Source organism: Achroia grisella, unplaced genomic scaffold (assembly GCF_030625045.1).
Source record: "Achroia grisella isolate CSIRO2021 unplaced genomic scaffold, CSIRO_AGI_Agris_v1 utg402, whole genome shotgun sequence".
Classification (NCBI taxonomy): Eukaryota; Metazoa; Arthropoda; class Insecta; order Lepidoptera; family Pyralidae; genus Achroia; species Achroia grisella.
In genome coordinates, this window is record NW_026712841.1 from 3841984 (window position 1) to 3855704 (window position 13721).

The following is a 13721-nucleotide window of genomic DNA, read 5'->3' on the forward strand; positions in this document are numbered from 1 at the left end:
AGTATGCTAAGGAAAGCGTTTGTCAGAAGAGGAAAACTTGAGAAGCCACTGGAAAATTCCAAAGACATTTCTGTGCACTGCAACAAGAAAATATTGAAAGAAAATTTGTTTAAAGTAAGATTTAGATAAATGGTTTTCTTTATCAGTACCTAAGTTACATTATAGTATCGGTAGTCTGTATTAGAGTGCAATTGCACGTAGCCCCCCACACAGTTGCGTCGCGTCGGTAATATTTGTCACGGAAGCATTCCCGCATAACGAGTAAATTACCAGCACTGTGGCATCCGTGAGACATCGTCAGTTGACTGTGGATTATTTGGGAGCTCGCCCACGTGTCCCACAGAGTGCGCCTCCATTGTATCCGCCGGTTAATCTGCACGATACCTCCTCCAAAGTATAGTCGCCTGGTACTGCCGGTTGAGTTTATCCGAAACGTTTATCCGATTATATCCGGGTTATCTCGGTCGGTTAATCCATAATGAGTTACTACGATCTACTAACGATTTCGCTTTGCGTGGGCTTTGTACAGTGTTATAATTATAATCAGAATAGCTATTATTATGAAAATCACAAATATTGTGACGACCTATCGCCGTATTACGGTGATATTAATTTAGATCAGATATCCGGTGTATGGTACGGTGTAGAAAAAATTCCACATTCAAAAGGAGAATATAAAATAGAGCATACACAGGAGTGCTTCTATATTGATATTAAGGAACTTTATATACAGGTTTGTTATCATTATGTACATTTATAAATATATTTAATCCGTTTATTTAAAAAACCGTTAAGTTATGACAGTCAAAAATAAAATATGAGAAGACCGATAAATTATTTTAGTAAATTAATCAGTAATAAATATTTTGATACTGAAAACTTTTATGTTATGAATATGTAATTAATACTTATAGGTAGTTTAATATTATAATTGTAAAAAATACAAAATATGCATGTCTATGTGATATGCAATACAATGCCTCCGTCATTATCTATAATTCTCTTATCTGTGCCTACACTAAAAGTCGTAATATAATATAATGTAATTTATATATAATTCCGTTTACAATTAGTTTCTTATAACTGTACTAAATATTTTTTGAATTAATTCGGGCTATAAATAGATTTGCTTAGTTAATACGACTAAAATAAATGATATTTTAGTCTATCCGTAAATTAGAGTTATATAAGATATCATAATCAGATTATATTACACTATATAACTATCTCTACAGATACGAACAAACAAAAACAATAAGCAAATATCATTTTAATGTGTTTGAGTACCAAACTGAAAAAAAATTGATATTGTTCCATAAGTCCTTATTAGTCCATAAGTCCTTATGCAGTTCTACTATTGGTTCTGTTTTATAATTTTTAATTCTCTACATAATTCACCTTTGATCTGATAATAATAGATCTCAGATAGACTCTCCTTGATACCAGCATACCTGCTCATGTCTTATTGTTAAATAGAAACCTTAATTAGTTAAGGGTTGTCTCAAGATGGATGGTCTTTCCGAATGAACAGAATGAATTTTGGTTATCCAAATGTTGTACAAAATTTTCTCAACGGCAATATTTGAAGATCTGAATTAATGTGACTCATAGACAATAGAATAGACATATCTTTACAGACCCATACAGGATATAGAGTCACTGTGTTAATTAAGGTTAATTGTGTTAAAACTAGTGGTAGGGGAGGCATAGTGAACCCAATTATGCATTAGTCTTTACTCCACTGAGTAGATACAAATGATCAAGTGAACTTATTAAATAAAATCATGAGTTCATTGACCTTAATTTTTGGGTTTTATATTTCATTGACATGTGCGTACAATGTAAATTTTTGTCCTAACTTAAATGCGGTTCACGACTTCGACGAAGAAGGCTTGTTGGGAATGTGGTATATAAGAGAATACATATTTCATAAGGAGAACGTTACGAAAACCGAGTACAATCCGTACTGTCCCACTATTCAAATACGGAAATTTGAAGATTATGTAAATGGAGGGCTGCTGAATAGAAATTTAGTGAGTGATTTGTTAGTGGTAAATTGATTTTGACATTCGCTAGATTTCTGTAAAGTTTTCAATTTACACAAGTGTAAACAATAAAATATATTTGGAATTATATAATTTATTTATTATGTAATATCATGTTTAATTTGTTTTACAATTAACTAAAATATATGAAAGCATTTATACATAATTCATAACCCTGTTATTTTCCACTGTTGCAGCATTACAAGTGCACTTCGTGCATTACAAAATGTACCCATTCTACATACTCAAACATTGATTTATTTTATTATATTTATTTATATTCTAGCCTACACCGCCGACACCGTACCCAACATTGACGAATATGCCGTACGTGAATCATCAGTATGGACTACAGGAGCAGTACCGCATTAGGCATTTTGTCCTTGAATGGCATGAGGGACTTTGGCAAGACGACTATCACATCAAGGTTAATACATCTCACAAAGGATTCTGGCCTACTGACGTGCCAAGTGGAAGTAAGTCTACATAAGATATGCATCATACATGTCACCATTTATTCCCAACAAAATATAGTGTATATTTTGTTTTGAACATATTGCGTAGCATAATATCTATCAATTCCATAATTTTGAAATGCAATGGGTTCAGCACGTGTCTTCTGCTTAATCCTTTTAGAAATAAAATTATTGACTCAATTTATCATTTTTATGTATGTGTAATGTGTGTGTATAATATCATAAAATATATGTACGTTATAACAACCAAAAAGCAACATAATTCAATAGAATATATACATATTTATATTGATAATAATATACATATAAAGAACTAGCGACCCGTCTAGGCATCGCACGGGTTCATCATCTGGGATCTTTGAAATTCAAATCGTCTTCTTAAATCACTTTAGATATTGCTGTAAACTGCATTAAACTCTATTTGCGCAATTTAAACAATCTAAATGAAGGAGACTTTTTTTCCGTCGTTCATGGCCACCAGTCTGCTATCAACAGTTACATACAAAAATATAGCCAAACTGGACCTCTACGATAAATTCTGACCGATAATAACAAACTGAACTGTATACAAAATCTCTTTAGGTATATATTAATAACTCTAATGCACGCAGTACAAAAAGCAATTGTACCTTTGGCGGATAACAATAATATCTGTGTGACCTCTAGATTCATATAAAACTAAAATTTATAGCTTATTCGCGCAACCCTGTCTGCATCACACTTACTTGACATTTTTAATAAGTTTTTGTCCAATTTTCATAATATCTCTTTAAATTATGTCCATGCGTCATTATTATAGTCATGTATATTACCTACTCTAAAGTTTAGTAGTTTTTGTTTGCGTGAAAGAGTAACAAATATTCAGCCCAATTCGCTACACTTACAAACATTCGTGTTTATAATATTAGTAACATTTAATTTTATATAATTTTCAGCGGTCGAGAAACAGTATCGCTTCTTCGGCGGTGTTATCCAAGTATTAAAAGTGGCGAATAATCACTTAGTACTGAATTTCTGTATGAGGCTACCTCACTCCCAGCTGTATAGTGTGGTGCTGTCGAGGAACGAGAACCAGCTCACGCAGGAGGACCTGGCCAGTATCCATAACGTGTTCACTATGAAACACTTGTCGACGTCGGCTTTGAAGAGAGTCTGTGAAAACTCAGCAACAAATATTAAAATTTCCAGTTTCCTTTTTATATTTATTTTATTTTCGTACTGGAGATCTTTCTTTTAAAGTTAATGTCTGTATGATAGTATTGAAATATCATAAGTATTACTATGTATTGTAGGTACATGTACATAATGTTATGTGTGTGTTATATAATATTAATATATTGTGTGCCTAATATTTTTGTACGAATTTTCAATGATTAGTAAACTGTGGATGAATAATTTTTAATTTTATTTCCTATGTAACTAGTGACCTGCCCCGGCTTAGCACGTATACATTACAAATATTTGAATTTTGCAGTTTATTCTATATATAATACGCATGTATTATACCTATATATAAACTTTCCTCTTGAAACACTCTATCTATAGCTGAAAATTGCATTAAAATCCGTTGCGTAATTTAAAAGATATAAGGGAACAGACAGTGTCGGTGACTTCATTTTGTACAATGTAAAATCTCCGATAACGAGATAGTTATCTTAAAATTTAACATTGAGACCTTAAAATGCTGTATTTTTATAAGAAATCGAATCACGACCAATTAATCCCTTAATCTACATAGACTGTTTCTTTTTAGATTCAAATTAAGAATAAGAATTTAAAATAATATGAAATATATGTACCATATATACGTAAATTCATTATTTCAATATTACTTTGTTATAAATAAGTAATAAATAAAAAGGTTTCTACTGTAATTATAATATTACACGAAATAATTAAAAAAAGTTAAAAAGTACCAGTAAAATTATTAAAAAGTACTAGTTGTATTTCTTGCCTACTCTTCTCAACTGAAAGTTGTTAGGCGAACTGGACGGTAGGGATATATGTATAGTGATAACAAAAAGACGTGCATAACAGGCTGAAAAGTCCTAAATATGCAGATATTCGAGTTTTATTTTATCATCTAGACTTAAACTATGTCTGCATAGTTGCTTCTACCTAACTTACTATTGGTACTACAATGCATACATGCTTAGATATTTTTGTGCAATCTGTAGGTCCATATCATGGAAAAAAACTCAGGCCAATGCAATGAGATATACTCAAGAATGTTTGCATTGTACAAGGATCAACTCACGACCTTCAAGGGTAAACCGCTGCATTGCTAACCCATCGTTACAATAAGTATATACCCATGCTTTACGAAAATGCAAAATATCAATTAGGTAAACTTATCTTCTTCTATCTTCTTCGTCTTTACTTACTTATAATAACTCTGTAGAGAGGTCAATTCTGTACATGAAATATATTTCCAAAATAACTATCAGCGGGTGATTAGTTATCGATACTGATGCCAAAAATTCAATCATTAAAATTTTTGTCTGTATGTTCGTTATAGAAACAAAAACTACTCAACGGATTTTAACGAAACATGGTAGAATTATTCTTCATACTCCTGGGCAGGTTATAGTATACATTTCATCACGCTACGATCTATAGGAGCAGAGCAGTGAAGGGAAATGTTAGGAAAACACATCAAAACCACTGAACCGTGAAGGATATAGGCTACTTATTTTACGAAATACGATGGAAACGCAGACGAAGTCGCAGGCTTTCTCTTTTTTACTTATTTTTAAACTTTCGCGTTTGATACAGATTATTAATCTGTATCAAACGCGAAAGTACTAATAATTTAAGGGTAAAATATGTAATTTTACCCTTAAATTATTAGTAGTAGGTTCCGATTAGGTATATTAATAATCTTTTTTCTTCATTTTCATGCAAGTGACAAAACCCTATAATAGTTAAAATGTGTTTGTAGAATTATTTTTAATATTTAGATCATATTTTTAAACAGTAATATAACATAAATTCACGTTATTAATTAATTATTGTGTGATGCATGCAGAGATTGGTAATAGCAGTGTTGTATGTACCTTTTGGGTATTTTATTTATAAATATTCTGTACGTTATATAAATATGGATTGAATTATAAAAAATACCCAGACAATGCAAACAAATACTTGTAAAAATTAAGAAATGAGTTTTGTGGAGATTGATCCCATGAATAATAATATAGTCTTGTAGTATATTAATCTATCTTATTATTTACTTCTCTAATCCATAAATCGCCGAGGTCGTTATGATTAGTAGTAGTAGAGTTTAGTTTCTTTTTTTCAATAATCGTAAGAATACACGCTCGCTAGGAATACCTATAACGATAATACTGAGAATAGGTATTCGGTATATATCAGAATTTAGAAAAATACAAGTAAAACTTCTGGTTGCGTCTTCAAACATTGTCCACGTACTATCATATCATCACATGAACTGCAGCTATTGCGACATGCATTAACTACCTGTACTAATTCGCTAATTGAGTGTACTACAGCGAAGATGGACGCCTTGTACCACTAATAAGCATTCTCTGTCTAGAGCGCGCCATGCTCACTCCGGCACAGTCTCTAATTATAATTGCATTCGCTTCAACAGCCCAAGGTTTCTGCGGCTCTAGCATCCGTTGGGCACATCAGTTGAACATAGAAGACGCGTATGGAATATGGTACGGAGTAGGTTATGCACAACATACCCCAGATATGACTAACAAGCCTAATGAAGTAGGCTGCGTCACACTGTACATATCGGATGCTAGTGTTGAAGGTCAAGATGATTGGCTCGACTGGTCGGTATGTATTCATTTTGTTATTTTCATATTACATTACATGTTAGTCACAAACAATAACATTTCATTTATACAAAAAAAGCAATCATTGTTATCTAACGCGGCATATCGAGGAAGTATACTCAAGATACTGGCAGCGTTACCTCTTTGAATAGTCATACTTAACTTCTGAGAAAAGTACTAACTTTCTAAGCCAGCGTTAGGGTTACAAGTAACCTCTATGAGTTGTGCGACGTAATGTTAGTTAATTAAGCTAGTCTACATCTTGTTTATACCTAGATATATGTATTTTACGAACGATTTAAGACAAACTTCTCTACATATGTGGATATTTCTTATCAAATTCTGCCGCTAAAAAGCGTGGTTTGCTTACAGAGCAAGTTTTTTGGAATTGGATTGAGTTACATTATGAAGAGTAATTGGCAGTAAAGTTACAGGAAGCATAACAAACTAATTTTACCTAAATGTCGTTTGGCTATCATTTTATGGCAATTGCGTAAGGTTTTACAATAAAATACCAGAATCTGTTATAAATTTGCCAGAAAAAAGATTTAAATGTCAAATAAAACAGTTCCTTTGCAAAAAAGCTTACTATAAAATTGAAGAATTCGTTAACGATAATAATGTTTTTATAGAAAAACTTTAAATCTATAGCACTGACAATATTATCTGATTACAGTAATAATGAGTGCGTAGCGATTACTATGTTGATTATCGCATGCCTCTTACTTGTTATACTGTAATTATTTATAATATATAAAAAACATCTATTAAAAAGAGTAACTCACAAGTTTCTTGTTCATTCTTTTTGTGATGAATCTGCATTCCGAATGAGTGGTAGAATCAAAATATGACTATTCAAAAGTGCTTGTAATGAGTTTATTTGAATAAAGGTTATTTATATTTCTATATAGTTCTCATGCGTAGAGTACATATGTAAGGGTTCAGACGCATGGGCAGTATCACAGTCATAACAAAAAGTTTTGTAATGTTCATGTACTCGTACATACACTGTTCTCATTTTAATAGGTTAAAAAATATTTCTCAAATTCAGATAATGAAAAGAAATTATTCAAACGAAAACTGGCGATCGCATAAAAATAATCCGTGGTCGGAAACCCGAATGGCCGGATCTTGGTTGGATGTTCGTCTCAAGAGAAATGTCAAAAGGGATATCTATAACGAGCGTCGTTTACGGATCATTTGGGATGAAGATGGACAAACTATGGAACAGGTATAATGCCATTGTATATTTAGTAATCTTAACTGTATGTATATTAGTGTTATTACAATCTACGTCTCTTGTGTTAATATTTTATAATATATTTTACATTTATACTTTTTAGTTCTTAGGACTTGCCTCGCTTCTTTAATAAGATTTATTCTATTTAAATTATCAATATGTATTTTGTTTTATGGTGTGTGGTACCGTTTTTCTAAATAAAATAAACAGTGGCTAAGTTCTTATCTATTAGAGCCGTGGAAATATCCGGATATTCTATACCTATTGAAAATTTCAAGATTCAGCAGTCTATGCGTTTATAGATTAGTCTGGACAAGTATACTTATTATAGGTTTAGAGATAAAGGTATTTCATTATACTGTATTTTAATTTCAGGTATACGTGTACTCACCTGAATCACCTGGGCTTTGGGTTGTTGAGCAGAAACAACCTTTAGAAACATTATTACAATCCAGAGGTGTAGGTGTGTATGTTTTTACTAGGTACCAAAATTTTATTGGGGGTAAAGTTCAAAAATAAATAATATATATAGAACAATAAATTAGTGCCCAGATATGGCACTAATTCTTAAGTTAGGTTGAGTTTTAATTATATATTTTTAAAAGTCAATTCCCGCCCTAAGAGGCTTACAAGCCGACTTATTTAGCGACTTACTTAACCCGCCGGTTATTGTCACGGGGGTTGATGCAAAGAGGTTCGCCCCGAGGCCCCAGACTTTCACTCCCCCTACTAAGGGGATGATGATGACCAGTCAGAGTTTTTTGGGACTCACCCTGTAATATTGCATTTTTATTAGACGTAGACAGTAAAAAGTCGCCTGCGTCGATAGTGCCAGTCGTCTAGCATTATGCTTTATATGCTTTCGGTTATAGTATGCAGATCAATCAGTGAAATTACAGAATAAGAGACATGATTGTGATGATGTCATTTGTGATGTCAACATATCAGTGTTTCGCCACTGGTGTCATATGATAACGCGACGAGGTCGTGTGTAGAAACGACGGTAACCGCTTAATATCAAGGGGAATGCACTAATTACTCCATTGCTAACAGTACTAAGTTAGGGAAACCTCTACGCGGTTGTCCCTGGAAAATGTCGTGATAAATTCCTGATGAATTTGTCACCATGGGCCAACTTACCTGACCTCACGGTCATCTTGTCATCCTTCACTGGTGCTCCATCAGCGTAAACCGTCAGCGCAGGAGAGTGAATTCTTCCATAATCATCCACAAAAAAAGTTTAATATCAAGTGGGTCTTTAGCTTGTTTGCCATTAGGATTATATAAAAAATGTCTTGAATTATTCGTAAATTTATAGTACGCGTATCTATGTGAAATTACATATTATTCTTATTATAAATATTTTAACATGTCTCAAATTGTCAGGTGTGGTCCGCGCTACCCGTGCCAGCCTTTAGATTATAGTATTTCAAGTTACAGTAATAAGTTTCATTATTAAATTATAGTCTCGATTAGAGCAAAACAACCACATGTTTATCACCTAAGTTTCTCTTAAATAAAATCACAATTATTCATCGCACGCATTATTCAATTATTCATCACATTTTTGTTTGCAATATGATAAAATATTCTGGTTTTTCCATACAATCAATGTGGAGAATATTATTATTGATATTGCATTTAAGAGGCAGTCAGTATCTATATTTTATTTTTTTGTTATAAAATGTAAAGTTTAAACTGTTGCATGACATCTAATATTTGGACTGAGGTACCCAGGCAGACGAATTTTTATGGTCTACCTCTGTATCATTCAAAGAGTACAGATAATATTGTTTGAAAGATTTAAAGGGTATGTTTTAATATTACGTTAGTGGCTGGTTTCGTACACCTGTAGTGTTTCAGGCGTCCATAGGCCGGTAACCGTTTACCATCAGATGGGCCGTATGCTTGTTTGCCACCTACGTGGTATAAAAAAAACAGGTGTGCAATGTATTCTATACATAAGATACATAAATAAGACGACAATCAATCTTTGCTTTATATTATTTGTACATAAAAATCACCTGAAATGACACGAAAGTCATTCATTACTCATCGCTAAAATGACATCAATATTTTTCTATTAGGTATGAGTCTGATAAGAGAGTCCACTATAAGACTCATCTTATAAAAGACTCTCTTATCAGATTCTTTTAACAGTAGACATTTTTCTTTTGCAGAAAAATGTCTACTGTTATCACTATACTGTCTCCGTATTAAATATATCATATCAAAATGTCTGTATGATTAATGTTCTGACAAACTGACTGTATGTATGTATTATTTACAGACGTTTGGTTTCCAGAGGAAACTCCGAGACATCCTGAAGTGATACGAGTGCTAAAAGTAAATCCGCATATGATGATAATAAACCATTGCTCAGATAAAGGTGGTGGTGGTATATTCTCATTGATACTTCGCCGGTCACCGTATAAAATGGAGAGATGGGAATGGTACGATTTACAACGGCAATTCTTCAGATTCGAATTACCGAACATGTACAGATATTCAGCAATATGTGCTGCTTGTGTTCAAATGAGTTCTTTATTTTATATTATATTCTCTATAGCTGTGTTAATATTAATATAATTTTATCATAGAAATACAATATTTAAATTAAGTATAAAATATGTTTGAGTTAAATTATAAAAATATTCACAAAGTTGAAGTATATAAAAATCTATTTTGTTATAAGTAGATAATAAAGTTCTTTATACACTTTTATATTTTTTTATTCGTCACTTAAACCTTACTTACCTCATATCATTGTTATAAGTTACTGTTTGTCTATCTGTTTGTTTGTTTGATACTTTTACAAGACTAAATAGTTGGATGGATCTTAGTCAAATTTGACATGAAGATGGATAGTGGGTGGATGTAGGCATTCTATCTAAAAATTGCCTGCCTGGACCGAAAAACTGAAGTGAAGTGATCGTAATTAATCATTTCCGATATAAACGATAAAAAATATATCGGAAAAATTAAAAATAGACTAATACTTTCCACTCAAACTAATTCTAAGCCCAGGAAGGTACGGACATCATCTAATCTGTATTAAATTGATTATTTACGAACTTTAGAAAATTAAATCTACCGGTCGGAATGTAATTGGAATAAGCTTTTCCACATTAACGGGGGAAACCCGCACAGTATAACTAAAGAGGTCAGCAGTCGATGTACGGTAACAGATAGCTGTACAGCTATTTTTGCAAGCTATTAAATCAACATAAATAGTTACTTATTTCAACATTATTCTATTACGATTCGTTCTAATGGCGGCATCTGAATTGATTTATTTTTACACTTCTTTGCACCAGTTACAGATACAGAAATATTAATTTATAGAAATTCTATAAAAATATGTTATTTCGTAATGTTTTGTAGTTAAATTTATCTTACAGCCTTATTCTCGTCATATATAGCCAGGAATAAAAGTAGCATATGTCCTTTTCGAAAAACACTTAAATATAAATGATAGTTATTATTTCGATTAAATTCATCGATTCGTTATAGAACTAGAAATTAGAAACCCATTTCTAAATTTATGATGCAAGTAAGGAAGTACGAATTTTAATTATCAAGACGATTTATATAATACTGAAAGTGGTGTACGAAACGATCATAGAATAGGTACCTTCTACCTTACCTTCTTGGTGGGAATTAATTCTAAGTAGGGGATATTGCTAGTAAAATACTACATTATGTCGTTCTCCATTCAGTTCCCACCGAAAATCATCGTGTTGATTCCTGTTGAATTGACCACGATGGGCTAATTGGCTTAACTTCATTCTTGTTGTATCACCCTCTACTGGTGACCCGCTTTTGGAATGCCAGTATACTCTACTGTCATTCCAAATGGGTGACATATTAAATTATCATACATAGTCGTAAAATGACAGTAACAGTGACTAATAACACCTAAACTATCAGTTTGTATGTTAACAGTTACAGAAAAACCTGAGGTACTTCACCAGACTGTAAAATTCGTTTATGTGGGTCCTCATACAATATTTCAGCCGCCCAGCAGTTTCCCATGTTATTGAGTGTGTTTCTTTTGTGGCGTGTAGATTAAGGAGTGACATATAAGAGGAATAGGTACCATCTTAGTTTCTGGAATGGCAACGCATGTGTGGTTGTCATGAATGACACATGATGATGTCCGCAGTGCTGTTTATGTATATAGGTGAGGCTGCTTTCTATCAGGTCAGTCTGCATATTGCATTTAAAAAAAGTATAAACCTTTGTCGCAAGCTTTTTAATAACAATTTAACAACCTCGTTTGATTACATGTAGTAGATGAGTATTAACAGTATTGTTTGTGAAGGATGTACCAGTGACCTCCGCCCTCGAACCTCGTGGACAGGAGGCGGGGTCACGTCTGAAGTGAGATAGACAGGAACACTACTTTAAGCGAATTATTCCAATTACACGTGTTAAACCATTTAACATTAGGATACTATACTTCATTGTAATTATGTATTGAGTTCAACTTATGCCGTAATAGTGATTAATGAAAAATTATGGTGCTTATAATATTGAAGTTATGAAGTTATGATATGTCTAAAGGCACTCCGGTGATTAATAGTAATGCTATTAAACTACGTTCTTGCGGGAGGCGATAGAAAAATACAGAAATTTTAACGGGGAAGACTACTTTTGTTGTTATTGGAAAAATCACAAAATGCTGAAGGCACATGCCTTCACTACATCTCTTCATTGTATTTCCCGTAATTTCAATGCTACAAGTATAATATAAAACGCACTTTCTACCAGATGAAGTATCAAGTGTAGTATAAAAGTAAGTGAACGGATATATTATAACAATGTTTAATTAATTAAGTAAGCAGGTATTTGTTGCTCTGGAGTTGTGAGTCACAAAGCAAATTCTATAACAAAATAAATATGGGGAATGTTTTCAAGACTGTATTGATGCTTACATCGTGAAAGCTGCGTAGAATGAATTTGAAGTAAAATATAACTAAAGCTCAACAATATTTTCCCTTTAATTTCCGTCTTAAGCGCGTAGGCGTGACGCCGATTCTCATCCTAACAAAATTTTCCTTTTGATTTTACATTCCATTCCAATTACCTTCATCACAGACAGCTATTTTTGTTACCTAAATAATTATTTGGAAAAAATCCCAACCGTAATACTCGGAAGCTCTTTCAATTAAAACAATAATAATTATAAGGTTTTGTTTTACAATGAAAATCCACTTCTATTTTGACCATTACGGGAAAAGATTTCTAATTAAACAGGCTTATCATCGAAGTCATTATAGAATTGCCTCATGACATACATAAATATGTTGAATTGGAAACCAGAATTTTAATTAAAAACCCTCTTCTTTGGAATTGTTACTATTATATATAAACTTATACCTAATACATTCAAGTATGTACATTAGTATATTAAATATTGAAATCTGTGTTCTTTATGATGTTTATTTAATGATTAGATAGTTGTCAGGTCAATGCTTTCTATAGTACCTACACACTAGATGTCATACCTATATATTTTTAAATATATGTACCTACGTATCAATGTAATCGAGTAAGTAAATAAACGCGCAGTAAAACTGCGCGTTTATTTATAGCCATAGAATATTCTACTGTTAATGTTGCGTTTTAGACTAAAAATTGTATAATAAAAAGTTAAAAAAGGTACGTAACCTGTATACCGGGCTTGACTTGATAAAGGGTAAACTCTCACATATTTCAGACGACAATAAACTTGCTTTGTAAGCTGTTTCGGTTGAAAGATGAGAAAAAGCAGTCAAAGTACAGGATAATAGCCATGACATCTTAATCCTAGGAAATAAAAACGCATAAGTGATATCACGAATGTTATATAATGTTCATGTATACAGACGACAGTTATCTCTTACATCAGAAAGGCGGTCAGCTTGTTTCCCATTATCATTACATAGAACACACTAAATATATGTACCAATTATACTCCTATTTCTCAATTGACAGCTCATAATTGTTGATATTCTAAATACTAATACACGTTTATGTACAAATTACTCTTCATTAAACAACACGAGGTTTAAATTACACAAGAGATGTGAACAACGCTCATTTGTCTGTATGAGTCGCCAGGAATATTAAGCTTAATTAGTTTACTTCCCACTCTCATAGTGTTCCCCGC

General features: G+C 32.5%; 2 protein-coding genes across 2 annotated transcripts; both read left to right on the top strand.

Moving 5' to 3' along the window:
* Positions 1-311: 311 nt before the first annotated feature.
* Positions 312-3902, top strand: LOC131844486 (uncharacterized). Its single transcript, XM_059193390.1, has 3 exons — positions 312-733; positions 2332-2521; positions 3457-3902. The coding sequence occupies exons 1-3, from the start codon at positions 479-481 to the stop codon at positions 3756-3758; spliced, it is 747 nt and encodes a 248-aa protein (XP_059049373.1). The 5' UTR covers positions 312-478; the 3' UTR covers positions 3759-3902.
* A 2183-nt stretch (positions 3903-6085) lies between these two features.
* On the top strand, positions 6086-10163 carry LOC131844517 (uncharacterized). Its single transcript, XM_059193430.1, has 4 exons — positions 6086-6328; positions 7379-7558; positions 7943-8030; positions 9858-10163. Exons 1-4 carry the CDS (start codon positions 6086-6088, stop codon positions 10154-10156), a joined length of 810 nt encoding a protein of 269 aa, XP_059049413.1. The 3' UTR covers positions 10157-10163.
* The last annotated feature ends 3558 nt before the right edge of the window (positions 10164-13721 follow it).

Coding starts and splice junctions, on each gene's coding strand:
- LOC131844486 (XM_059193390.1), top strand. CDS start 479: ATGAGTTACTACGATCTACTAACGATTTCGCTTTGCGTGGGCTTTGTA. Junction 734..2,331: donor TTAAGGAACTTTATATACAG/GTTTGTTATCAT, acceptor TTTATATTCTAG/CCTACACCGCCGACACCGTA. Junction 2,522..3,456: donor TACTGACGTGCCAAGTGGAA/GTAAGTCTACAT, acceptor TATAATTTTCAG/CGGTCGAGAAACAGTATCGC.
- LOC131844517 (XM_059193430.1), top strand. CDS start 6,086: ATGCTCACTCCGGCACAGTCTCTAATTATAATTGCATTCGCTTCAACA. Junction 6,329..7,378: donor ATGATTGGCTCGACTGGTCG/GTATGTATTCAT, acceptor TCTCAAATTCAG/ATAATGAAAAGAAATTATTC. Junction 7,559..7,942: donor ATGGACAAACTATGGAACAG/GTATAATGCCAT, acceptor TTTTAATTTCAG/GTATACGTGTACTCACCTGA.